This window comes from Syngnathus floridae, chromosome 10 (genome assembly GCF_059516105.1).
Source record: "Syngnathus floridae isolate MCC-2025c chromosome 10, RoL_Sflo_1.0, whole genome shotgun sequence".
NCBI lineage: Eukaryota > Metazoa > Chordata > Actinopteri > Syngnathiformes > Syngnathidae > Syngnathus > Syngnathus floridae.
Window position 1 is genome coordinate 9,049,589 of NC_142422.1, and position 25,984 is coordinate 9,075,572.

At 39.7% G+C, this 25,984-nt stretch overlaps 2 protein-coding genes across 4 annotated transcripts; one reads left to right on the plus strand and one right to left on the minus strand.

The window, feature by feature from the left end:
- Positions 1 to 907: 907 nt before the first annotated feature.
- Positions 908 to 20,858, minus strand: usp45 (ubiquitin specific peptidase 45). 3 transcript variants are annotated; one of them, XM_088387325.1, is made up of 18 exons: positions 20,677 to 20,858; positions 18,738 to 18,848; positions 18,328 to 18,497; positions 17,702 to 17,802; positions 17,406 to 17,506; positions 11,392 to 11,543; positions 10,157 to 10,252; positions 9,784 to 9,914; positions 6,680 to 6,767; positions 4,887 to 4,968; positions 4,475 to 4,566; positions 4,310 to 4,366; positions 4,069 to 4,188; positions 3,312 to 3,954; positions 3,078 to 3,175; positions 2,877 to 2,963; positions 2,540 to 2,684; positions 908 to 2,288 (listed from the first exon to the last, which is right to left on the minus strand). In XM_088387325.1, exons 2-18 carry the CDS (start codon positions 18,838 to 18,840, stop codon positions 2,158 to 2,160), a joined length of 2,397 nt encoding a protein of 798 aa, XP_088243451.1. In that variant the 5' UTR covers positions 18,841 to 18,848; positions 20,677 to 20,858; the 3' UTR covers positions 908 to 2,157. The 3 variants fall into 3 exon arrangements, with proteins under 3 accessions (XP_088243451.1, XP_088243452.1, XP_088243450.1); XM_088387326.1 differs by lacking the exon at positions 20,677 to 20,858 and adding an exon at positions 19,660 to 19,959 and having other exon boundaries at positions 2,540 to 2,681; XM_088387324.1 differs by lacking the exon at positions 20,677 to 20,858 and adding an exon at positions 19,660 to 19,958.
- Positions 20,320 to 24,551, plus strand: tstd3 (thiosulfate sulfurtransferase like domain containing 3). The gene is made up of 5 exons (XM_088387328.1): positions 20,320 to 20,578; positions 20,710 to 20,883; positions 21,532 to 21,691; positions 22,470 to 22,530; positions 23,109 to 24,551. Exons 1-4 carry the CDS (start codon positions 20,443 to 20,445, stop codon positions 22,525 to 22,527), a joined length of 528 nt encoding a protein of 175 aa, XP_088243454.1. The 5' UTR covers positions 20,320 to 20,442; the 3' UTR covers positions 22,528 to 22,530; positions 23,109 to 24,551.
- The last annotated feature ends 1,433 nt before the right edge of the window (positions 24,552 to 25,984 follow it).

Consider the following 25,984-nt stretch of genomic DNA (forward strand, 5'->3'; position numbering starts at 1 on the left):
TCTGTGACACATGGATAGTGACTGCAGTACTTATTGGTTGCTTTTCTACTCTGAATGTTTTAGCATTTTGCTACATAAATGCATACTATCTATTTACTTTGCATACTATTAGTTCGGAGATTTCATGTAACATTTAAGTAAGATTGTGATCTGGGTGTGTGTATATGCTTTGTGAGGAGAAAAGCCTCAGGCACTGCGCAGAGCTTTACATGAAGGGATGTGTTTATGTTGTTATTAATTTGGATATGTGAGATGTGGCGTCAAACTGGGCAAGGCTTGCAAAGATGATGGCGTGTATGGTGAGAGCAGCAAAATTTAACCTGCACTGCTGGTCGACAGTGATGAGCCCTACAGCACCAACCCGTTCGTTTCTTACAACTGTCTCAAAAAGGGGAGGGGGGGGGGTTGTATTTTTGTTAACTGAGATTAACTCACGTCTAATGCATCAGCAGCATTTCCCTCAGCCAAAGGCCATGCCAGCTACCCCCGTATTTTAAAAATAGCCTTACACATTTCAGAAAATATTTGCTTTTTCATTGGTGGCAGCTTGACAACCTGTTCTAGCGTTGCAGCAGCTTGACTTGTGTGTCACAGCTTGTAGTAACAAGAGGATGCACATGGCAATGTTTGTGGACGTTGCCCTTTTCCTGATTCCACACCCACCTCCTCTTCACCAGCTCTCGACATGTTCCGGAGCAGCTCTGCTTTGCACCTGTCAGGCCACATCAGCAGGCAAGAAAGCTCAAATGTGGCACCATGGGACACAGACCGACAGAGGGTTTGTTGACACAATTTCAGAGGGGGGAAAACAACCAGAAAGACAACCATCCCAAATGCCGAGATAAAATAAAATTTCCATCACACTCTACGTTTTACTCAGGATGTGGTGTCTAAAACACAGACATGATTGGAAGATTTGATACATACATTTAATTTAGTTTAGGATGTCACGGTATCAATGCATAGCAAATATTCATTATTTCAAGATGAAATGTCATACAAACAAGTATTTGATCACGGTAAAACCCTGCATGCCTTAAGCACCATGACCTTGCATTGTTTTTATATTTAAATAAATATATACTGGATACAAGTGTATTTATCATACTGTTACAAACTATAATATACATAAATGTCACATATCCATCAGAGCATTTCATTTTGCATCTCTTCCTTTTCACCATGCACATTTCATAACAATAAGCATAGGCACTGAATTTGTGATCATTTTAAATCAAAAGCTCTGAACCTCTTTATTTTACTGTACTGTACATGATAACCAACACCCTTTTGGCAAATGTTTAATCAACCACCCAAAAACAGCCCCCTTATTTAAAATAGTCTAATTCAATGATCAAAGAATAAGCAATATATTATTTCAAGAGTGGGTAGGCAACTAGTCCTTGAGGGCCGTTGTCCTGCATGTTTTCTATGTCTCCCTGTTGCACGCACCTAGTATGGAGTATTGACTCCCTGCGTATTACATTAATATTTTTTGTTTTACTGGTAGTAAGGCTCGAATTCTTAAAGCATCTCATTCCTATGATTCAATTTAACCTGACCAATAGTAACGGTGTAGACATTTCAAGTGTCTGACCACTTGCTACTACAGTAGAGATCAAAAACTGTGCAATGAATGCAATCTAGTTAAATGATACAGTATTTTACATGTGCAACAACACGACTGCCCTAAATAGACACATGTATATATATTTTTTTATTAAATATACTTTCATTTTTCTTTTCAGTTCTGACATAATGGCAAATGTGATGTTTTGATACACTATATTCTTACGCAAAGGGCAGAAATGGATTGTACCATTTTTCCACAACAGTTTTGCCAATCCCTATTATTTTCTATGTGTTGCAAGTCAAACAGTACCATAATGTGAACTTTCACTATTACCTTGGGTATTATGATTAAATGACTATATTTTTCAAATGATGATATTTGATAGCAATATTTCTAAATTACCATATGACAGCCTGTGGTATGAACGCTGTTGGAGTCGCCCAAACGATCAGTGAGCAAAACACGTTTTTTCATCTAGAGCAGATGGTGCAATGGAAAATGAGTATAATCTTTTCCCTTTTCCAATCCTTGAGAAGAGATGAACACATTATACTAGTCAAATTTATGTCCTGCATGAAATTTGTTCACATCATTTCCTCGTAGAAGAGCAGATATGCCTGAGAAAGAAGAACTCTGGACTCTGGTACCATTTGGACCGTGGTATCACTGATGTAAAACCACTGACCATGGGAACTGCTGCTATGGTCCTTTGCACCTGAAACACAGGATAGAGTTTTAAACAGTAGGCTGTGACACAGTCAAAATCTTCTCTCAAATCATAGGTTTCTTTATTTGTCCCTATTTGTCAACTGCATTGAACTATGACATCCATTGAACTTTTTCTTTCTTCTAAATGTTTATTTTTATCTTGTCATGTATCAATCAATCAATCAATCAATCAATCAATCAATCAATCAATCAATCAATCAATCAATTCGTATGACAAAGACACTGCCGAACTCTGACCTGACAACTTCCGGTGATGTTCTGGGTTTTTTTGAGGAGCGCGGACTTTTACATATGCAGTGTAGTGACCACCACGCATAGAGCCACTATGCTCTACAATCCCATACAGGCTGTACAAGACACGGTCGCCATGCACCAGGTTCTGCTAAAATTGAGGAAATACAATTAGCAGTGAGAAAAATAAGAAAGAAAAGTAGAAAAACAAGACAAAAAAGGCATATAGCCCTAAACCACAGTTACACCCAAAGAATATTATGTAAAAAATACAGACATGGAGAAAAAGCAAAAATAATGTAGATGAGTGCAGGAGAGATGTACCTAATGTGGAAATACATACCTTGCATGATGCTGAGCAAAATGGTGCCAGATCTAAGATTAAAGGAAAATCCACATGGCGGTTCACCTTTCGTAGATTCATTCCAGCCTTTGAAGAGAAAACAGCAGTGAGGATGATTGACTCGCAGACAACCATTTTAAAACATTCACAACTGTAGAATAAGGTTTGTGAGACAAATCAACTATAAAAACAATGACAAACCTGGTGGAAGCGTTTCAAATGCAAAGTGATGACAGGAGGGAGTGAGGAAATGAGCATTTGTTTTCTTGCACTGGTATAGACCTTTTCCACCTTTTTATCTACAACAGCAACAACAAAACAAAACAAGGTTAGATTTTAAGCTAACAGATGCAATCGGCCTATTTGCCTGATAGCAATGAAACCCTTTTAGAATCCTGTGCAGGTAAACAGTGACTTGCTGTGATTTCTGCTCACCAGCTGAGCTGTTCTTGCGCAACTGCTTTTGTCTGCGTTCAGTGCAGCTCTCACAAAGCAGCTTGTTGTTGCCCATTAGCAGCTCTACAGAAGTAAACTGATGGAGGCACGACTGGATGGAACATTCCTTGGAGCCGGGATTGTAACTTTGGGAGAGTGCCTGAAATGCCCCCTGATGGTAAGGATGGTGGAGTTTCTCTCGGGACTTTTTTTCCTCTGGTTCTTCCGGAGAGCATCGCAAAGGGGGCGAGCTGTCCCCTGAACTAAGGCCGAGGCTGACTTTTGACAAACTGCTTACAAGCGGCTCTACAGTATCCCCTTGCTTGGAAGGTGATGATGATGAGGTAGAAACAGATACAGCGAAAGAATTGACAGTGGGTGTCGGGTGAGATTGGACATGACTGGAGCAGGAGGTATGCGGGGCCCACTCGCTCTCCGATGCCTCACTGTCGGCATCATTACTGCTGTCCTGTGGACCGGCGCCTCTCTCGCTGCCATCTGAGAGGCTTCCGCAAGTGGCCATCTTATGAGTAGAGACCCAGCGGGCCGACCCCCCTGCAATTCCCTCGTCTTCGGGTTGTTCCACGCTGCAGCCTGCCCCCTTTCCATCCATAAAACTGGAAGACCTCCGACCATGATGTTTCTGGAGGGAAAAAACAAAAACGTTTGCATTTGCATTGACAACAATGCAGTTCAAAATCCTATCGTCCTATTTGGATGTCAATGTGTCAAGAAAATATTAATAGCAGTGACCCACCTGTCCACTTAGTTTCCTGGTGTTTCTGTTGGCTGAGTTTGTCGTGGAAAGCACAGAAGTGTTTGTTTCCTGCTCCCGACTTCCTTTCACTGGCTTGACACTGTTAGAAGGTTTTGATATCTGTGGCAACAGTGTAACCCATCATCACCATAAAATGTTAATAAACATCTTCATTTGTAAGCATAATTAAGACTCTTCTATTCATAAAATCAACGTTTCTAAAAAAGATTAAGCATCTTACCCGTTCCTCTATGATGGGTAAAGAGATGTCTATGAACGCTTCCTTAACCGTTGAAATCTGAAAGACAAATCAGTGTGTAAAGTTACACTAGGAGCAAATACTCTCTTCTGATTATGTCAATTCTTGATTGGTTTATACACATCCCGTTCACCCAGCCACACTTACATGTTCACACTCTTCACACATAATTGTGTTGGTCAGCTCTCCGACAAAGATGCGGTCAACAAAGTTCATCTTTACACCTTCCTTTCCATATGCTGGTGGGAAGAGGAAGTCAATATTTAAATAGTATATGATTGCAACATGAAATCCACATTCAACAAGACAATGCAGTTCACCCCTTTAATGTCTCTCTCACATTGTCCCATTTAACTGTGCTACTTGTCTCACATTTTGTCAGTCAGGAGGTAGTCCTTACAGAGCTGTGATCAACATGATCTGCTACTGCAGCTTGCAGGTTTTGATTTGTAAATCCCTCTATTTACAGTGAAGCCATCCTGTTTCTATTTAGTAATAGCATTTCCTTAAACGGCCAGTAGATGGCACTATGTTTCTTAGCCATGTTAGTATAATGAACCTTTGACTTGGCGCCTGGTTTCCTCATTTGCAGTTTTCTCAGTGGGATTGTTGAAAGCCCTGAGGATTCCTTCCCTCACCCTCTGGAAAACAAATAAAATCAAATGTGATTTCACATAATATTCCTTGGAGAATTTGAATTAGATATATTGCAATTTAACTACCATGCGAGAGTCCTTTTGTATATCTTTACCTTCTTTTAATTACATACGTCCATTTAAAAAATTTCAACTTCCCTGCATAAGCTCTCCTTGACAGTTTTATTTATTATAAGCATCATTAGTAAAATAATTATAGGCCTTGTCTGAAACTGTTAAGATGTTTTTTTCTTTTCACGTGTGTGTGTGTGTGTGGGGGGGGGTGTCTCTTCAGAGGGGTCTTCTGATTAAAGATGACATGGTCAGTGAGTTGTTGGTAAGAGAGCCGTGAAGAGGCGCAGCCACAGTAAAGTACCAATCAATACATAATTGGCCATGGTCTGTGTCTATATTTGAGACCAGTCGCCCCCATTGTCCCGGGACCCACGCACTGGACTGGCTATTTAGGTCAAAAAACCTTGTTAATCCTAGTCCAGCCAGTCTCCCCGTCCCACTCAGTGAGCAAAGTGAGACGAGGTTGAAGCTCTCCTAATTAATTACCAGCAACCCCCACCCTTCCCCTCCAAAGTAACAGCATGCATGCTCCCACATGGGTAGGGAGAGGGGGGCTCTGAGGGGGTAGGAAGGGTTCCTGGCAAAAGGGTGTAGGAGTGGAAACAAAAATTAAGATGGGGTGAAGAAGGACAGTCCATGCCCTGAGAGAGTAATAACTACCATCTCAGTTAATTGCTGATAATTGACTGGGGCCAGATTAGCATATTTAGCTCCCTGATACTAATAGCCAATGAACACAAACACTTAGGGCCTCTGAAAGGAATCAAAGGATGGTCACACCCATCTCCTTCTCATGCTCAACTACACAAATTGTGGTATGCATGAAGATCTAATTGCAATGCATGACTCAAATAATTGAAATGTTAAAAATAGTAATGTATAAATTACCAGAAACCAATTACAAATTTGTGGAAGAATGTTTGTTGATTATTGATGTTTTTTGAGCATAACATTTTACTCCAAAATATATGTGGGTTTTTTTTCATTTCAAACGCAGAAGCGTAGCCATTATGCCACTGTATTGGTGAACACGCCTGGTTGATTAAATGCATTTGATTACATTGAATAAAGGCTGAACCTCATCCCCTATGCGTCCTTGATTAAATTGGAAAATGGCTGATGAGTGTGTGTGTATGTAGGGTGGGGGTGATGGGTGACCCTCAAGCACAATGGGGCAGCCCCGGAGTTCATTCAGCAGCTGTGGGTTTCCCAAGTTCGCACAATGATTTTGGTTCTGCCACTTGCAAGTCCCTGAAGTGGCACAACTGCAAATGTTCACAAGATTGAATGGGAGCCGAGACAGTGGGGCCTGGGGCTGACCACTAAACACACCCGCTAACTTCCCCTGCTAGGTTCACGTAGCCACTGGTGGGGCAACAGGGAACATCTCAGTCTTCTAAAAAGCGGCTTTGGGTCTGCTAATTGCTCTGTGAAGGGTTGGAGGTGGCAAAGCATCATAGCCTTGCAGGCATACACACGCACTTGAGCACAGGAGTACACACAGTAAAACATCACATTAAATCTGTAATGTACCAATACTGTAAAGTGTGATAACAAAAATCTGCTTCTCTTTGATAAACAAATATGAATATTTTATTTTTTCTCTATCAAAGGTAGAAAAAGTATAAAGGCTCATACTCACTTTAGTTTCCTCTACTCTTATGGAGTCCAGCAAATAGTGAAGGAGTTCCTGGCTGTCCTGTTGTTGATACCCTTTAAAGCGTGATGCCCTAGTTAAAGAAAGAAAAAAAAAAAGAGAAAAAGAAAACATGAAATAAGATAAAAGAAGCAAAATAAGATGCTGTAATCATTTTTATACATTTTGTAATATTGACAGACTAATCAGCAGTTATTCATAATATACACGTTCACTTAGCAAAAATCATGTTGGCTCCATGTTAACCCCCCCCCCCCTTGTCGGACAGTCGTATAACCTAAGCATTAACGCCTATTTGGAAGGGCTCTTTTTGCATCCGTCCCCTGGCTGTCCACATTGAACAGATGTGAAGACAGATGTCAGGGGCATATGGGCAGCAAAAAACACAGCCACATCAACCTGTTGGGCCAAAATAGCCACATAACCACAGGACAAGCTGGTATTAAATATATGCACAGCACAAAGTCAGAAGCAACACTTGTGGTTGAAGAGAGCAACAGTCCATGTGGTCAATATTTATGGTACACTATGGTAGTCCCTAATGCATATACAACACAAAGACCTTGTGGTGAGATGCTTTATTTGAAGGCCAACAACCTGTGCTTCACATCAGTCACTGGCAGAAGATCTAGTGTTGCCCTAAGTCAAATGCCCCCACCGTAAAATACGGCGACAATATTTGGTCTTTATCCATGGATTCAAAAGAGATGGGTGGAGGGGTGAAATTTGTGGAGGACACATGTCATTTATTTGCAAGACCTCAATACGAACACCATTTAATGAAATGCCCTCTTCTTGTGTGATCTGTCCTTCTGGGAGTGCGGGCAGACCAGAGTAAAAGAAGAATATCAGAATCACACAAGGAGACGAAGGAAAAAAAAAATGGACAAATGAAAAAAGAAAAGTTAACAATTGGTTTGAATTTGTGGGAAAGAGAAGGTCTGGAAGCTTGTCCCAGTGGAGGGAAGCAGAAGGGCCCTGTAGCGTTGCTCTCAATCTGGCCATCACAAACAGCTGCGGAGCTAACACAATTTATAGCCGGATGAGTTACTACCAGACACAAGGCCACACAAGCTCATACCCTGAACACACGCGTTTGAGCAACATGCACCCGTAAACAAGGCAAATAATTAGAACTATTCCTACACTAACTCACATGAGGACATAAACACTCCATCACAGTATGGTCACCTAAATATGCAAAAACAAAAAAGCTCGATTTTCAGATATAGTACATTTAATAGTGTACTATTCATGAGTAACAAACAGCTTTTTGTTTTGCACTACTACATAATCAGCCAAAATAATGTATATAAACGTCAGTAAAAGGAAAACCTGCAAATATTTTATTCAGACTTAAAGAGATTAATACAAGTTACCTTTACAATTTACAAGAGCTGCTCAAAGTAGTGGCCATCAGCCTGTAGAGATTTAACCTTCTAATGACCAAGTATAATTTTAGTTGTCAAATATAATCCACCTAACCAGACACCCAGGGATGCATAATATATAAAATGATTTGTTTCCCTTACAAGATTAATAAAGTAACTTTCTAAATAAGTTAAAAATGTCAGATTTATTACACAGGTAATTCTGTTGCTCCTCTGGACATGAAAAAAAAAAAAAAGCTTTCATTGAATAGGTTTTAGTGGGCAGCAGATTGTTGCATGTGCTTCGTGTGTTTGCCTCACAGTCCAAAGGCTGAGGCGTTGAATCTCTGCTCAGGTCCAACTCTGGCTCACTGCCACATTCCGCAAACTCTAAACCTGAAGGCTGAAAATATTCTATCCAGCTATACTGTATTGTATTTTATTGTATATTGTGTGTATTTGCAGGTTTTACAGTTGTTTTTCATTCACAGATGGAAATATGACTATATTACCAAAAACGAGAGCTCAATTAAAAAGACTCAACAAGACAATATATATCACTCCTCTAAATTTAGTAAAAGCAAACAAGGTGCTATTTTTGTTCAAGCAACTGTGAATATCTGTCTTAGCAAAACTGATAGATATCTTGCTTTCTGCGCAGACAAACATGCCCATCCAGTCTGATGTTTATATTTTGTGTGCGTGCAAGCAAGTGTGTGTGTGCGTGCGTGCGTGTATAGCAATAGAGAGAATTCATTGTTGCTCTTGGCTGTTTCCATCAGGGATGTAAGGTTTCCCATAAAGGAGTCTAAATAATATCTTGTAAAGATGCAGGTCTGTTGACATTCACAAAAAATAAACAGAGGAGAAAAAAACAAAGCCTTTTTTTTTTTCCTTCCAACAGAACTAGTATATTGGTCATCCTAAAATTTGAAATCATCCAAGAAAAAAAAAACTGGTGAAAATCAATGGTTCTTGGTGACGTTTGAAAATAATCATACTTTTGTTATAGTTGCATTTCATTCAATATTTGTTTAAATTTACAGTATTGCTAATCGTGCGCAAAAACATGGCGCTTAAGAAATGAGTGTTGAGGCTTAACACAATACCTTTCATTTCAAATGCATGGGAGTGGAATAGATTAGCCCAACGTAAGATTAGTTACATTTGATTGCAATGCTCACAGTCTGAATACACACGGGCTGCGTGAGTGCTGTGGGCTGAAATGGTACCAGGTGAGGTTGCGTGCACACACACGCGTGCATGCATATGCGCATAGAACAAATGCACAAGCGCCTGCTCGATGAAAGTTAGGTACCAGAATAAATGTCAAAGCCGCACCAGAGATGTACCCAGTCACCCAGCATCAAACATCCCGGTCACCCACCTGCACAATAGTGCAATACCAAACTCCTGCAATGTACCATGATTAAACAAGAACAAAGCCCAGACCACATTACCACAACATCTAAAACAATAAATGCCTGAATAGAAATATTGGAAAAAGAAAAAAACTCATACGCCAACCCATGGGTGCTAAACTATAAGTATGTGGAGGTCTACTATCGTATCATCAAAATAAGTAAGCCATGCAAGCCTAAGACAGATTTATATTGTGATCGTTAAGCTTTAGAAAGAGCATGTGGAAAAGTAGGAGACTGATAAATGATAGTAATAATAATAATGAAAATAATAATAATAATGATAATTGTGCCTTACTTTTGGCAAAGCTGATTAAAAAGGATCTTGGGATTCACTGGACCTTTTCCTGGCTCTTTCATGCACTGGAGGAACAGAAGCATGGCAGCAGTCAGGGGCTCAGGACTGGGCAGCATTGCCACTAATGGGGCCTGCAAAAAGTCACAAAGTAACAAAAAGTGCTATTATCGTTGATCACTAACAATTAACAAATTCAATTTTTTCAAGTAACTCCCAAAAATCTATTGGTCTCAGGCTAGTGCTGGTTAGAAATATCCACATAGGCTATGAAATATACCAACAAAATAAATAAATATTTGCTATTTGCAAACATTTTAAGCAAAGTATGATTTAAAGAAGAAATTCAGTCATGAAGAGAAAATGGTAGCTGTACCAGATTGCTCTCAACTGGTGGGCAGATCCTTAGTTTATACCCTTTCTCCTTCACTTCCTGGATGAGGTCAATGAGCATATGCGTTTGGGACAGATTCTGCAAAAACAAGAATTTTCACATTTCTTATCATTGACCTTGCAATCACAGGATTATATCCAACTGGATATTTGTTAAAGCATTCTTGGCTTGTTGCAATTCTTCTGGACATTCGTTAAAACATTCTTGGCTTGTTGCAATTCTGTAGTCATTTAAAATATCCATGTGAAATGTTGGACCAATTTAGAAGGATTCGTGGTCATTTTATCATGTGTTGCTTTAAAACGAAGAATGCGTCTTGATTAAGAGTAGTCAGTGTCCCATAAGAGAGAAGCATCTCATCTTTGCTTTCAAAAGATTTGTTTGGTCACATCTTGGCAAAGAACACAGTTGCTATGGAAAAGGCACAATAGAGCAGGCATTGTGAATGCAGACACGGCTCATCCTCTTAACAATTACATGTTTTCACCAAAAAGATTGCAGTTTTCAAGGAGACAATACAAAAGAAAAAGAGTGTGCGAGAGAGGGAATAGCATTCGCACTCACTCGAATTTCAATCAAAGAGGAAGGTCCTAGGGGTGATTAACAAAATGGTGGAAAAAAACAGGTTTATTGTTCAGGAGGCATGTCAGTTTGCAGTGACCATGACACAACCAGAGAGAGACTGGGGAGGGTTGATGGTTGAATTGTACGTGTGGGCAGGTAAACATGTCCAAGTTTGTGTTGCATTTGTCACTGCATTGAATGTATTTCTAAGTGACCTCAAAAGCTGGCCTGTTTATATAAAAAAAACATTGTAAGAGTATGTGTTTACACGTATTGTGCAAACATAAGAAGAAAGCAGGTCATGACAACACAAGATCAAACAAACACGCATCAAGCTGTGTTTCAATATCACTAACTACCACTGTTTTCCTCACACGGTAGTCAAGCTGATTTTGTGATTTCGTGATAATTATTATGGCAAACAAATGGTTTGTGTGAGATAATAAGTACAGCATAGCATATAAACATTGGATAGTCCCTGATGACTAAAGCTGCAACACAGCATATTATTTCAAGCTTTGCTTTATGTTGCTCTAATACATTTGATTTTGACCTCTTCAAGTTAATCTTTTCTCAACCTGAGCAGATAGTAGATTGTAGACATGAAGGAAATTGATGTTTTTTTTCTCTAAGCCGATTAGAAATGTACCAACCTGCATAACAGCATTGAAGAAGCAGGTGTTGCCGAGGTTATTGATGCCTTTGACAGGAACCAAGGCACTGTTGATGACAGAGCTTTTACCTCTTGAGGGTTCATTATAATCAGAGCGTTCCTCTCTCAGTTTCTGGATTTTGGGCGATGTCGCTAGAACACGAGAACATAAAGTGACAAGATTGATTGGCTAGATTAACGTGAATTTCAAACTTGACAAAGTTCTTCCTTTCTTGCACACAGGACAAAAACAGGTGAGGCATATTTTTTTCAACCGAAACGCTGGACTATCCAAACAGTAGTTCATTTGCTCCAGCAAGATCCATTTAAACCTGAAGATAAGTTACATATTTTACCCAGATTTTGGGTCAAATCTACTATTGTGCTGTAGTTTTCAAGTTTCAAGTTTTGGGTTCCAGTCCATCTCACGATTACCTCACATTATTGCTGCTCAAATGACGTGGCCTGAAATTAAGTGGAAAATGTGAACTGACTTTCATGGCCCATCCCATAGTTTTTGAGAGTATAGAGGTCCATCTTGTTGTGCTGGTGCAGCACTCCATTGAGTATTGCCAATTACATCTGGCCTGTGCTGGCAACATCTGGGGTTTCCAGCTATTCCATGAAGCCATAAGGGAACACCCATATGTCAGAACACACAATGTGGAAGTAGGGAAACTGAAGACTTGGATGAGAAAATAAAGTGCTTTTCCAGACTTCATTTGACACTGAAAATATATGAATAGTTGAAATGTAAATGACAATTGAACAATAGAGGAAAAAAATGAGTATCTCTTTCAGAATCAGAAACTAATGTCCCTTAAAGGTAAATTAATGTTGCAACTGGAGCACAACGGTGACAAGTCACACAATGACGAAATAACATAAGACATAAGTGAAAAACCAAAAGCTAAACTTAAAAAATAAATAAATAAAAGCAAAATTCATACTTCAGCAGATGTGGAATTACACACACATCTGCTATGGTGTGTGTGGGGATGAAGGACACAGTGTCAACAGCCCTGATGCAGCTTGAGTCCGAGAGATCCGACTGGCACTAGCTGAGAGGGAGGAGAGGGACAAGGAAACTAACTGGGCGGAATGGGGATGCCTATGGACACACTCTGCATCTGGGACCATCACCCAAGGTAAACAATGTTCACGGAGCCATCTGGTTGAGACTGGGTGGGGAGGGTGTGTGTATGAGGGAGTGGGTGCAGTGGAGGACAGTTGAGGGGTGCAGTGGGTGGAGGGAAGGGTTGCAATGAGCACAAGCATATGGAAAAGCAGATTTTTCCTCTCCCTGCAGCAATCAACGATGGCAAATGTCAGCATGCGCTATGTCCACGCTTGACTGTGCTGCACTAAGCACCACCACCTGGCCCTTCTTGCACAGCCAACGAGTATGGGCAACAGTAACAGATAGAGTGGAGGCTTTCCCCAGGGTGGAGAAAAGCACCACGGAACTCAGACTCATCACATGTATGCACGCATGTACACCAACACCTCCTGCACTCCCTACTTGCTGTCACACAGAGACAAACAAATTGTTTACGACATGGGATAAAATAAATAACACAATGACCTGTAACCACACAAATATTATTCCAGACAAAATGACTTAATCTCACAAAAGACATACTCTACATTCCTGTCGAGAGTAAATGGTTTTTTTTTCGCTGCAATGGAGGAGCAACAATATTTTCACTCCCTCCCACACTGACCAAGCATCCAAAATAACAGCATACTGTATTTCTCAATTACTGCAAACAATTCATCAAACTAAGAGCAAATGAAAAAGAACGTTGAGAGGCTATTCCTACGATTCCTAATATGACCATCTAAACGTTTGGCCAGTCAGTTTTAGGCTTCCATGTTTGCTTTCAGTGGAGCAGAGCAAAGGCAGCTCCCTTCATGCAGAGCAAGCAGTCATGAGGAAGGACGAGCAACACCAAATGTCTTATTAATTCACTAATTTGTTGTGACTACAGGGCATAAAAAGCTTGCTTCCTTGCCATCTGAGGCCAGGCGAGCTCAGTGACATTTTAGTTACAGACACATACACATGCCAATATACTAAGTGCAGAGCTTGGTCAAATGAATGCTAAAACATGTGATTTTGCTTATGCTGAATTGTACAAAAAGAAGAATTACCATGGATTTATGAAATAATCTAAGTGAGATTAGATTTGTATGGCTCATTTGGGAGACTGCATGGCAGTAATCAGACAGACAAAAAAACAACAACAAAAAGTGCACACACTGGCCTACTTTCATGCGCAGTGGTGGGAATTAAGACAGGATCACCCTTGATTACCTCCATGAAAGCCCCACCAGGGAACAAGCATTTTGCTGGCCACTGACTCGTCTCGACAAGTTAAGGACAAAAGCTTAGCGCACATTTCACTTCCTACCTTTTGGTGGTAGAAGCTTTTGCCAAAATTCACTCAAACTAATACATCACACCATGGGCACACTTATCCAAAGTCCATCATGGGTCAAAAATAACTGCCACCAGAAAACAGAATTTGAATACCTGAAAACCTTGACACCTACCACCATAATGAGGAAAAAATAATTACTCCTCACATTATTTTGTGATAGTTGAATTGCTCAGGAATTTGTATTCATCCATTCCCCAGCTATTGTCAATGGAGCGAGTAGCTAGCTGGACAACAGTTTGTCGATCACCGGTAAGATTTAAAGGGCTTCCCAGGGCTGGCGGACATAGGCCATCATTGGATTTGTTAAGCATTTGTTCCTCCACTTTGTGGAAAGTAGCAACCGGTGTCACAGGCTGAAAAATGCAGAGGAGACCTATGTAACAACGATTGCTCTTCTTCAACTACGAGAATTGCAACGGAATTTTGGGACAGCTATCGACGAAGCTGTGAGATTTAAAGGAATCATTGTCAGGCTTCTTTCTGACAAAAATCTAATTTAAACTGTTTACACATACATGTTGGAGATAATGTTTTCCTACTGGGCTGTAAAAGTAAAAAAAACCACATAACTGACTGAACATGTTATCATAGAGTAATAGTCTACATGTCCTGAAGGGTACAATAGACCAAATGGGGAAAAACCCCACACAAAAGACTGACCAAGTATAATTAAAAACAAAACAAAAAACACACAAATAAAATACCACGTACACAGTTATGAGAGTAATTATTCAGTATCATAGATATCATGACAATAAATTACGGGATTATGGTGGGAAAGATTGTGTGTCTACTTCGAATCTTTTCAATTATTTCACAAAGACAACCCATCTCCATTGTGGGAGAGAGTCTAAGTCCCTGAGGTAAACAGTCCTTTTAGTGGGATTCTGGTACTTGAGCCAAAGACCTTGATGGTGAGAGAGCATAGTTAATCGACTTTTAGTTTTCAATGAGCTGTTGTAACAAATTATTGTGGGTTGTGAAAACACCCATGCTAGGGCTCCTTTGTGATTTGGGGAGTATGGCAGAAGCACAACATCTCTCTCTAAAAAAAACTGGCCTTCAGACTGAAAAGCAATTTTACAAGCTCCTCAACAAATAACAGTCTATTTTATACAATAATGGCTGTCTATTTCTATAGCCATTTGGCCAACGGGTGTGGTACAATTGGATGGTAGGAAAGGTGACTGGTAATTTATAGTCTAAACAGTCGGTAGGCTAATCCAATCAGTTAATAGTTAGTAGTTCAAACATATACTGTGGGTGGGTTACCAAAGATCCACAAACGTCCTTTAACTATATATGCCAAACTTGCTAAGTTAACCGTAAAGCTCTAGTGATGAAAAGTTTGCCAACATACTGGAGGATCATAGTAGGATCCAAACCAATACAGGAAATTATTTTTAGATTTTGTCAAAGAAATTAAACTTGCCCATTAGCCAAACATCAAAAGAGCTTGCAGCCCTACTTGTCTCCACTGTGCGGCTTATTCTAAAAAAAAAAAAAAAATGCTGCTCTTTAGTGCCTTAACTGAATAGCACACAATAGATACACATTTTTCTTGAGGTTAATTATTTTCTTGACAAACAAATTTTATTACACTGTGATTTTCAGAGCCTGCACGCCCTTTGGGAAAGAGTACATGGCTATTCAGTTTGGGATTCACAATGCAAACTCAGTTTGAAACAGTAGGCAAACGCGTGATAGCTTACAAACAACTCAACATGGTCTCTAGATGCAAATTTGTGCCCTCCAGCTGTGGAGGGTGATACCATTTCTTGAACTTGATCCGGACTGTGACTCCCACTAGTGCTGCACAAGGGCCCAGAGGTGGCAGAACAGAACAAGAGACAAGCGACCGAGTGGGAAAGACAATGGATAACGGAGCAGAGGCCCAACCTTTCACAGCTGCTCACGTTCTTCAGGGAACCCAGCCGGGAAGCATCACTCAAGCGCCTAATTTCGTTAATGCGTGCAGTCATGCACAATGTACAGAGAGAGTGGATGACTGTTCAATACTACAACTCTTCAGCTGTGGTTGAGAGACTGACTCAAGACCAGCCTGGATGTGCATGGCTGGTTACTCTACGGACACTGGTAAATGGACAAATGGACGTTCAGGGGGGCTTAAGTTGAAACTCGTGACACCACATCCCATCATACCAAATAATACTTTGGGTTTAAAAAAAAAAATAATAATACAAATTTCCATCAATGCATTTTAATGGATGTCAATAATAAATAGATTTTCTTCTATTCAGGGGCCAGCAAATAGCACTGTATTGTAAATATTTCATTTTTATGGCTGTGATTTATAGTCCAAAACATATAGTAAAACATTTTACAATTCTGATGCGATATTATTGCTTTAGGACAAAAAGAATTGATAGTAGATATGAGGTGATTTATTCATGTCTTTACACACTTGTGACAATAGGTGCTGCTCATGACTAGCGTTTGTCCAAAATGTGGACTGACAAGTGAAGTGACATAGGAATGGGGAAAATCAAGAGAAACTATCACGGTTGGTCTTGGTTGTTGCACATAGCCACCACCATCACACCCATCGAGAGGATGATAGGAGCAAGATTTCCTATGCAAGAGCAAGAATGATGCCCTCAGTCCATCAGTGTTTATTGACTTTTTGAGTAGAATGTACAGTGAATGTGATATTAAATTTCAAAAGATTTATATCGACATACGTTTTATAGCGGCCGTGGCTCAGGTGGTAAAGCAGGGGGCATTAAGTAACCAGAGGGTCGGCAGTTCAAATCCCACTCCGAGTCATATGTCATGTCCTTGGAAAAGACACTTTGCACACCTTGCTTCTGGTGCCACTCACACTGACGTATGCCTGAGTGCGAAGTGTGGTGGTGGACAGGGAAGGCTGTAGTCCTTATAGTTTACCACCACCACCAGAGTGAGTGTGAGCACGTGAATAATGTAAATCTGAATTAAGATCAGAGGATGTTTGAGAACCATTGTCAGTTTGGAGTATGATGGAAGCCCTTTGAGACTTGAGTGTGATTTAGGGCTATAGTATAAATAAACCTGACTTGAATTATTATTATCATTATTATTATAAACAACCGTTTTGAACCGAGACTGACAATGGTTGCTCCTAAGCAGTGAGTACGTAGGTGAAATTGAGGATTGCTAACAATCTTTACCAGCAGGGGGAGCAGGTATACTGAAGTGCACTTTCATGAGGCCACCTGAATCTGACAAATTTAAAATGTTTTGAAACCCCTCTAAACCAAATTAGGTCTAATTCAAACGTTGAAACTGTTTGACACAATAATGGTATGAGGATTATTTATTATTGTTGTTCATCAACCCTGGGAATCTGTTACGCATCATGATACTTCCCGATGGCAATGTCAAAACAATGTTGATTAATAATAACTGTACTTGATTATGAATATAGTTTGTCATTGTTAAAAGGTCCTTGTGCTTAATTTCTTGGATTGGTGCCATATTTGCATGGTGTACATGAATACATTTAGTTTTGATGAGTTTCGCATTGATGAAATGGTAATTAGTTCTAGGAGTTGGGAGACAAACACCCTACCTGACGTTGCCTTGACAGAGTGCTTCTGCAGAAAATCCAGCGTCTGTGCCAAGGCTTTTTTGTTACAATGAGTGGAGAGCTCCTCATTACATTCAAAACACCTGCAGGGAGTAGTCAGGCAGGAAGATCTCTCAGTGAGCTGTTGTAAAAGTCAATAATACTCAAAACCATGACATGCATTGACCGTAACAATGAAGTTTGGCACATATTTTCAATATCACAATTTGCATATTTTGTCATGCTGGTTGATTTTGATCCTGCGTGTACATTTTGTCTGAATTGGGAAGCTTTCTCACCAGGCTTTCCAAGTGCTCAGGCTTATGGTGATACAATGAGACTCTGGATAAAAAGCTTGGTGGTGCTTGACAGCATGCTCAATCCCTGAGTGGTTACAGGCCTGCAAAAAATATGAAAAAAAATATTACAGAAACAACACATCCATGCACATAGGAAGCTTAGCTTTCATTATTTCTTTGCAGCAACTGTCAATCTCCACCATGAAGCCATTTTCAAATTCGGATTCAAGTATGGGTGAGGAACTCAAGAACATTCCCAGAGGTGACCTGAAGCCACTACTTTAATATCTTGGCTGCGTGATGAGGGTCACTCCAGGCTCAGGTCAAAAGTTTTCATCCAGGATGTCTCTGTACACTGCTACATTCACCTTACCCCCCTTCCTGACAAGTCTCCCAATTCCTGCTGCTGAAAATCATGTGTCACTGTGAGGCATGGTTTTGGTCTTATGACCTAACATGTCATCTAGCATTAAGTAACGTCTTACAGTTAATCTTTGTCTCATCCGACCAGAACATTTGGTAATTGATGGTCTCAGAGTCATTCTGTTTCCTTTTGGCAAACTCCAGATGGGCTGCCGTTAGCCAAAACCTTAAATTCTCCAATGGGTGTCTGAAGAAATTCTTACTTGGAAACCACATTTGAGGCAAACTAAGATGTCTTGAAATGCTGCTGGCTCACTGTTGATCATGGTTCTTTCCTTCAGGCACTCAGAACACACCAACCACAAGCTGGACAACACAGATTTCTTCACTGAGCTTAAGTCCACAGCCTTTGTCACATGCTGGCAAGTCAACCCTGTTTAAGAAACATAGAACGTTAAAATACACTTTGCAAACAGCTAAAAAAATTGTATAAAATTATCTGACATATCAAATATTATCTTTGATATATTTTTTTGTTGACTTGATGTGATGTGTACATTTGTATGATGGAAACAGAATTTATTCGGTATAAGCGATCTGTGATGATCAGTTATTACAAATATACGAAAAAAACAACAACATTGTGTTGAACTGGTCAAAGCCAATAACTTACCACTAACTTCATCTGATGATTCGTCATCTCGAGGTTTTCGTGGTTTATTTGTCCGCTTCGTCATGTTGGCGGTTGTCGAGGACAGGGGCTCCTTAAGACGCATTTGGAGCTCTGTAGATTAAGACTTTGACGTTATGACACAAAGCAACCAGTGTCCCTTAACTTGTTCTTTCCCCTTGTCATTAGGACTAGGTGATTAAATTTATCGAGTATTTCGAGTCAGGGTGATTTGTCCCTCCCCCTCTCAATTGAACAATGGTTTATGTAATCTTTTAACCTGTCTATAGCTTACTTGGTAGGAGCACATACCCATTCACCACGGGGTTCTTGGTTTGAATCCCACCTTCAACTGTGTATTATAAATATCTCCATGAACAATGCAATTCTAATGGATTTTACTAATATGATTAAATGCAATTCAGCGTCCATTCAAATAATTTCATTTGCATTCAATGTGACAGTAACACATTGGCTACATTTACATGGACATATTTATGTGGAATAAAAGCCTGATCGGATCAAAAATGCTGCATGTACACACCTCGTTCGGTATACTCTGATCCGTCCAAGCCCTTCCCGATGAGAATGTTATCTCTCCTTAGTCATAAAGTGTGTTCTTCGTTTGGGGGGTTAATATATTTTAAATCATAAACCTATAACTGTCATGTAATTAAATGTAAAATTCAACATTAACAAGACAAACTAATTCAATAATCGTTCTGGTTAAATTATCCATGTAACAGTTGATAACAATATAACATTTAATGTATTCTCCGTTGAAATAATACATTGTTAGGACATGATCATTAGGACAGTTTGGAATTAAACTTGTAACAACCAATTTTCTTGCCATAGATGTACTCAGTGACACCTTCCTCGTGACATTCAGAACTCATAAAAACGAAATTAACTAGTAACTCACCTATTTATTTTTTCGATCCAGTGATTGACAGTGTTGGCTAAAACCAGTGATGCTAACGCTCACTGGCTAGCAAACGTTACCTACAGGCTTTCACCACTAACAATACAATGAACAGAACTGTTTACTTTACTGCTTATACGCTTGGAAACGAGTGTATAGCGAATTAAAGATGGACCCATGAAATAACAATTACAAAGGACACATCCTCTGCTCAGGTTAACTAGAGCTTGTAGCATGCACTAGCAATATAAACATGTGACGCAGTCGGAAGCAATATGGCAATCTGTAGTGTTGCATTCAGGGACATCAGGAAACGGCTATCACCAAGTTGCTCATGGCGTTCTAATATTATACTAGGGTTGAGCGGAAGAATGAATTAAACAAGTAATAAATTTGATATGCATTTAATACAAAGACAAAAAATATCAGGTAATTCCAATTTACCAGCAACAGCTATAAGATCGCAGGGTGGCTGCTCTCGTAGTATTATAAATATATATTTTTCTGTAATTTAAGTCAAGTCAATAACACACCATGTGCCATTTTAGTGCGCACCAAATTAAATGTATGATTTGTCATAAAAGTAAACAATGCCATTTTTTTTTTCCAATTGCGTGAAACCCTCTTGCCCTATTTTGGTCCTTTGCGTGACCCGTCAACTGCTCATATTGCGCAAGTGCGCATGCTCAGTCGGCTGTTTGTATTGTACACTTGACGGGTTGCTGTATATTTATAATTTGTGTTAAGAAGAATTTGTCTTCTTACAGACGCTACTTTTTGCACATGGCTTTCCGAGTATGTTTAAGAAGTTCTATAGTCGCCCGACGACTGTTGGGGAACAGTAACTTTCTTCATAGTGCATTTGTTTCGAGCAGCCGAATCCCCCTACCAGAACCTGTCAACACTCGTCTTTACACAAGTGAGTTTTTCTGTTTTGCGTTGTTACCAGTTCACTCAGTTTTTACCTGTACCTCTACTAGTATGTAACAAAAACTAACAATTTTGTCTCATGCATACCAATATATGGTAAATTGTTTTGTTGTCCTTCAGCTCCAGCGTTGTGGCTCGGTTGCCGAAGATTCGGTTCGGTGCCACAGATCACGGATGTGACCTACGAGCAGTTGAAGAAGCTCTTGGTCAGCGGCAAGACTGTTGTTATCGATGTCAGAGAGCCATGGGAGCTTCGAGAATACGGCTCCATTCCTGGCTCTTTAAACGTTCCCTGTAAGTGTTGCTATTCCATAATTGGAAATATTATGACAGAAGCGTGGACCAGAGCCGACCAAAGCCCATGTGACGCCTCTGTCGAGGAGTATGGCGCCCCCTTCCATCGACAATTTACTGTACATATGCTTACAAAAGAAGTCAAATTTTAGTCTTAAATTTATAAGATCACGTAAATGGAACATTTTCATTTCATGACTGTATCCTATTGTCAAATTATGGGAGTGACTTGTTGCAAGACCTAATCGAACAAACAAAAAACACCCACATTTTGACCCCTGTTTCTGTACCCAGCTAATTGCAATGTGAAAAGGGATAGTGCGTAAGCGCGATGCAGTAAAATAGTTAAAATTGCAGTGATTACAAGCATTCAAAAACATCTTGGCCATAAATCTAAAATATTAAGTGGAAAAACCGTAAATGTCGCAGTAACTGAGCGTGCCTTTGTGTGCGATCCAGCAATCCAGTTTATTGTGTGCCGTTCTGAACCTCAAAATGTCATATGTCGGGGCCGTCGGAAACTGACTCACTCTACTTTTTTGCCTCCTGTCCGTGACTTACCCATATGTTCACAACCCAATATTGAAGGTCTCAATACACCAGCTGTGAAACACTGAGGGGGTCATCTGTGTATTGATGTCTTTGCAGTGGGCCAGGTGAGCACAGCTCTGCAGCTCGATCCAGAAGAGTTCAATGAGAAGTACGGCGGTGAGATGCCCCGGAAGGTGGACAACATTGTGTTCACCTGCCTGGCAGGCATCAGGAGCAAGAATGCATTAGAAATGGCCTCCGAACTCGGATACAAAGAGTAAGACTCCTTCGTATGGTCATAGATTTTGGCAAAACTTCAAAAATTCTTTCTAAAAGGACTACGAGGTCACTTTCTTTGTTTTTGGTGATTAAAGAAGGAATATGTGCTTTTGTTTCTGTAATGTGACATAAAAAATGTTTTTGTCGACTTCATGATTCATTCTGCTGCTACCATAATGAGTTACATCATCAATTAGGACCAATAAGTCCTTTTAAGAAGCATCCTTGGAAGCACAAGGCATGCAATTAGTACCTCCAACATGCTTCACAGATGAATTTGTCTGTTTTGGATCATAAACAGATTATTTTTCTCTGCAGACTTTGGTCTCGCCATCACCTTGGTAGAGGTTCATATCGGTCTCATTAGTTCATAAAAGTCATCTTTGTACTTCATTGCAAAATCCAATACGGCCTTCCGATTCTTTTTGCATCTTGTGATATGGGCACGTATGCTTCTTTCAAAATCTTCATTGATGGCGTAACACATGAAGGTCACATGACTTCTGAAATCTACAAAACACTTTTACCTAGCAATTTACAGGAAAAAAGGATGTACCAAACTAATTGAGAGGATATTCACTTCCTCTTAGGGGAAAAGTGGAAGATCCTCGATGGGCGAAGATCTTAACCCTATAGAATTTCACTTCCAGACGAGTAGACTGCTTCACAAACAAATGAAAACTGAAAGAGACTGCATTCAAATCAAAAATGCAACAGTCTGCTCAAGTTAGTAGGTCATGCATCTATAACCCTCCACTTTTTCCTCATTCTTTCAGAGTTCAGCATTACCCAGGTGGATGGCAAGACTGGGCAAAAAATGAACATCTAAACTGAAGGGTTTGCACAAGCTCAAGCTTTTTTTTGCTGTTGGATTAATGCTGCAATTTATCTGTAATTTACATACGGTAGGGAATAAGAGTGTAAAAAGGTTTTACACTCTTATTACAAACAGAATGTACATTATTGACTCTTTTGGGATTTTGATTTATCGTCTAAACACATTTAATACTTGAAATATTTGTGAATTTTGTTTGATCTATCATTATTGACTAACAATACACTTAACGGTAATATTTAATACTGTTAATTATTATGAACTTATAGATGACATGCAAACAATGCCAATATCATTACCCTTGACTTGAATAAATGCAAGCTATTTCCCAATGATGTACTATGCAATGTTGAAAAAAGTGTTATTAAATACTGTGAACAATTCTACATTCAAGTTTATCTTCAGGGTTTTGTAAACAGATGCTGTCGAACTTAGAATTGCTCAGAATTATTAAGGTTTTGATTTACCAAGGAGTTTTTTTCTTTCGTGTATATATATTTGATTGAGTTTATTAAAAAAGAAATGGTGTGAGCCTAGATTACGCGCTCTGTAAACCGAAATGAGTCTATTTATGTTTCAGGTTTAATGGTCACTACCACCAAGCCTCCATGGAGTATCCATAAGTCCTCCTGTTTGACCTGTCTCAGCAAATGTTTGACCAAGGTCCTTGTTTTCTGAAGAATTAAATGTTACAGAAAGTGCAAAGTCAATAGATAAAACTATCACTGAATGTCATAATTGATTTCATGTAAGAAATCAATTCCCAGCAAATGTTGAAAAGGATGCCATGTGACACACACTGACATCTGATTGTCCACATGCAAGATTATAGACTCACACTTTTTGTCTTTTGTTTTTATGTCCACATTTTTTTTCCCTCCCAAAAAGTCAAAGATTGTTGACTGATTAACTGTAGCCGATAAGGCGATAGACCTTTGCTAAAGGTTTGATGCAATTAAGCTCTCCTGCTCTCAAACAAGTGTGACAATGGCCTAGCTTTTGCTTTGTGACATTGAGTGTACATACTGGCAATGGTCCAATTCATAGATATCAATCTTGGGGGCCTAGCGCTGGCATGACTAATTGCCGCCTGCAAAGGATGTCTGTGAGGATTGCGTGCTGTATAATTTCTGATCAAGTGATGCTTTAGGTAACAATAGATAACCCCACTGAGCAGACCCGACCACTATTTTCTCCCCTTATATCACCGTGCCATGTCAACTGTAAAATTCAGACTACAACGCCCACCCCCATCTTCTGCCGGCTTATTTCCCCTCAGTAGTAGTTAATTCCATTTTCTTTTTTCTGCATTTCTGCATACTCTTGATTTTAATCTGCCAAAAACAGACCAGACTAATAAGTACTAATTTGTGTCAAATCTTGCCAGGGCTCTTTGTCCCTCCACCGCCCTCATCAGGTCACCCTCCAGCTTCTGCTTGGCATTCAATTAAAGTCCCTCGTCCCATCAGAGCAGATCATGTCAGTTCTGCATCTATACTCCCTCCTCTGACTGGCCAGAGCTTGGTCTTCATGTCTGTCGACTGCCGTTGTACATCCTCAAAGGTAGTGTGAACCTGCAGGTGAAACCCTCATTGTTGATGGATGAGGAGATAGATTATAATTGTTCAACCCACATACATGCTGATATACATACACAGAGACAGGAAATATCGCAACTCCTCAGCAGAAATATTAGTCAATCTTCACAAGGATCAAGGATGCGTACCTATAGGTACAATTTCATTTCTGTCTACATGTGGAGCTCCACTGTTTGTGTTCCAAGATCAATTGCTTGAAGGGTGACTGTATAACGTTGCCATGTCGGTCTTATTTGTAGGCCTGTATGATGTAAAACATTTGCATGGATTTATAGATACAAAGTTGTGCATATGAATATTTATCTATTTCTTACCTTGTCAAATGATGGTTAATAATTACTGTAAAAAAATCATAAACAATTCTGTTTCTTGACATTGATAGAATACTAAATATGAATAATATCATTAAAGGCAATTTGAGCAAATTTGTTATTTCAGAAGCGTGAATCAAAATGGTAGCAAACCACGACAATCAGCACCAAAGTAGCTCTCTGTGCTCCTTTCTATCTTTATGCAGTCAGTGCATACAATTAGAAAGGACTAATTGGGTCATAATTCACAAAGCTGACCTTCACTAACAAGTGCATGTTCGTTTCTTGCTCTTTCCATGGGTGACCAAGTGAATGTGAGTTGTCGCCAATCTCTGAATGCTCTGTGAGTAATTGTCAACCAATACAGGAGGTCGTATGTTTTTCATCCAAAAGTAACTTGGATGAGCTCCATCTCAGCCCTGACCAGAATAATTCTTGGAAAACATATAATAGACACTTGTTAAATGAGCTGGCATACAACTACATATCTCCTTTCGAGGCCAGGCTATTTAACAATTATAACATGCTTCTTTTATGAAAACTTTGCCATTCTCTTTTCATTATGAAAAGGCAAGGATTACACGGTAGAGGGTGACCATTGGAAAAACAACGATGCCTTTGATGACAGACAGCAAGAAATCCCAAGTGACCCTCTCTCTCACCCTTAAACCTTGACACCTCCATGGTGACCAAACCCCATGTCTGGGTAATGACCTTTGCCCTTGAGCAGATGACCATGAATGGCCTTTGCTATGGTTTTGACCCATGAGAGTTAAATATACCTCTGCCTTGCAATGATGACCTAATTTTTAAAGCATTTAAGTGACGTGCACCACCATTTTGCTAGAAATAAACTCATCAGGAGTCATGTTAAGCCCATTTTCCTATGGACATATGGACAGATGATGGACAGACGGATAGCTCGATCCATCCTCAAATCTTAAATACATTTTTATTTTGCTCATAATCTACTGAGCTAAAGCAAGTATAAAGAAAATAGTACAACCGAGAAAGAGTATGGCAGTTAACCTGACACTTTCTGTAGGGCCAAAGATTCCATCGGTCAAATTTTGGCCTTACAACTGAATGACAGCATACAGCCGTTTCCTGTCCTCATTCCATCCACTTCCACACCTTTTCTTCCTGCTACTGATTGAGAGCGATCGAATTTGGCCAACAGATGCCAAACATGCTCAGTGTCCTACTTCAGGGGCTTGTAGCAGAGAAATGAAGCATACCAATCCCAGAGAAGCTGAAGGAAGGCAACACATGATCGTCATTTCCAATTTGAATAATGCTACACAAATGCATGAGTTTAAATTAATGAAATCAGGGTGTCACTGTGAATTGTTTCTGTCTGGCACATGGAGTCTCAGTATTCTTTTTGGTTTTAATGGGTCTATCCACATTGAAGGAGAGTGAAGAAAACTGCATTTAAAGTATGCATTATTCCATATGGGACAAACCTAACACATCTGACACATTTATCATAATAGATGCAAGAGTTACCATGTAGACATTTAAGAAACAAATTTAAGGTTGAAGCA

Excerpts from the sequence above, each read along its gene's own strand:
- usp45 (XM_088387325.1), bottom strand. The coding sequence starts at position 18,840 with ATGCGTCTTAAGGAGCCCCTGTCCTCGACAACCGCCAACATGACGAAG. Across the intron at positions 18,498-18,737 it reads ATCATCAGATGAAGTTAGTG|GGTTGACTTGCCAGCATGTG; the intron begins GTAAGTTATTGG and ends TTTCTTAAACAG. Across the intron at positions 4,367-4,474 it reads TGTGTGAAGAGTGTGAACAT|ATTTCAACGGTTAAGGAAGC; the intron begins GTAAGTGTGGCT and ends TTTGTCTTTCAG.
- tstd3 (XM_088387328.1), top strand. The coding sequence starts at position 20,443 with ATGGCTTTCCGAGTATGTTTAAGAAGTTCTATAGTCGCCCGACGACTG. Across the intron at positions 20,884-21,531 it reads TGGCTCTTTAAACGTTCCCT|TGGGCCAGGTGAGCACAGCT; the intron begins GTAAGTGTTGCT and ends ATGTCTTTGCAG. Across the intron at positions 21,692-22,469 it reads TCCGAACTCGGATACAAAGA|AGTTCAGCATTACCCAGGTG; the intron begins GTAAGACTCCTT and ends TCATTCTTTCAG.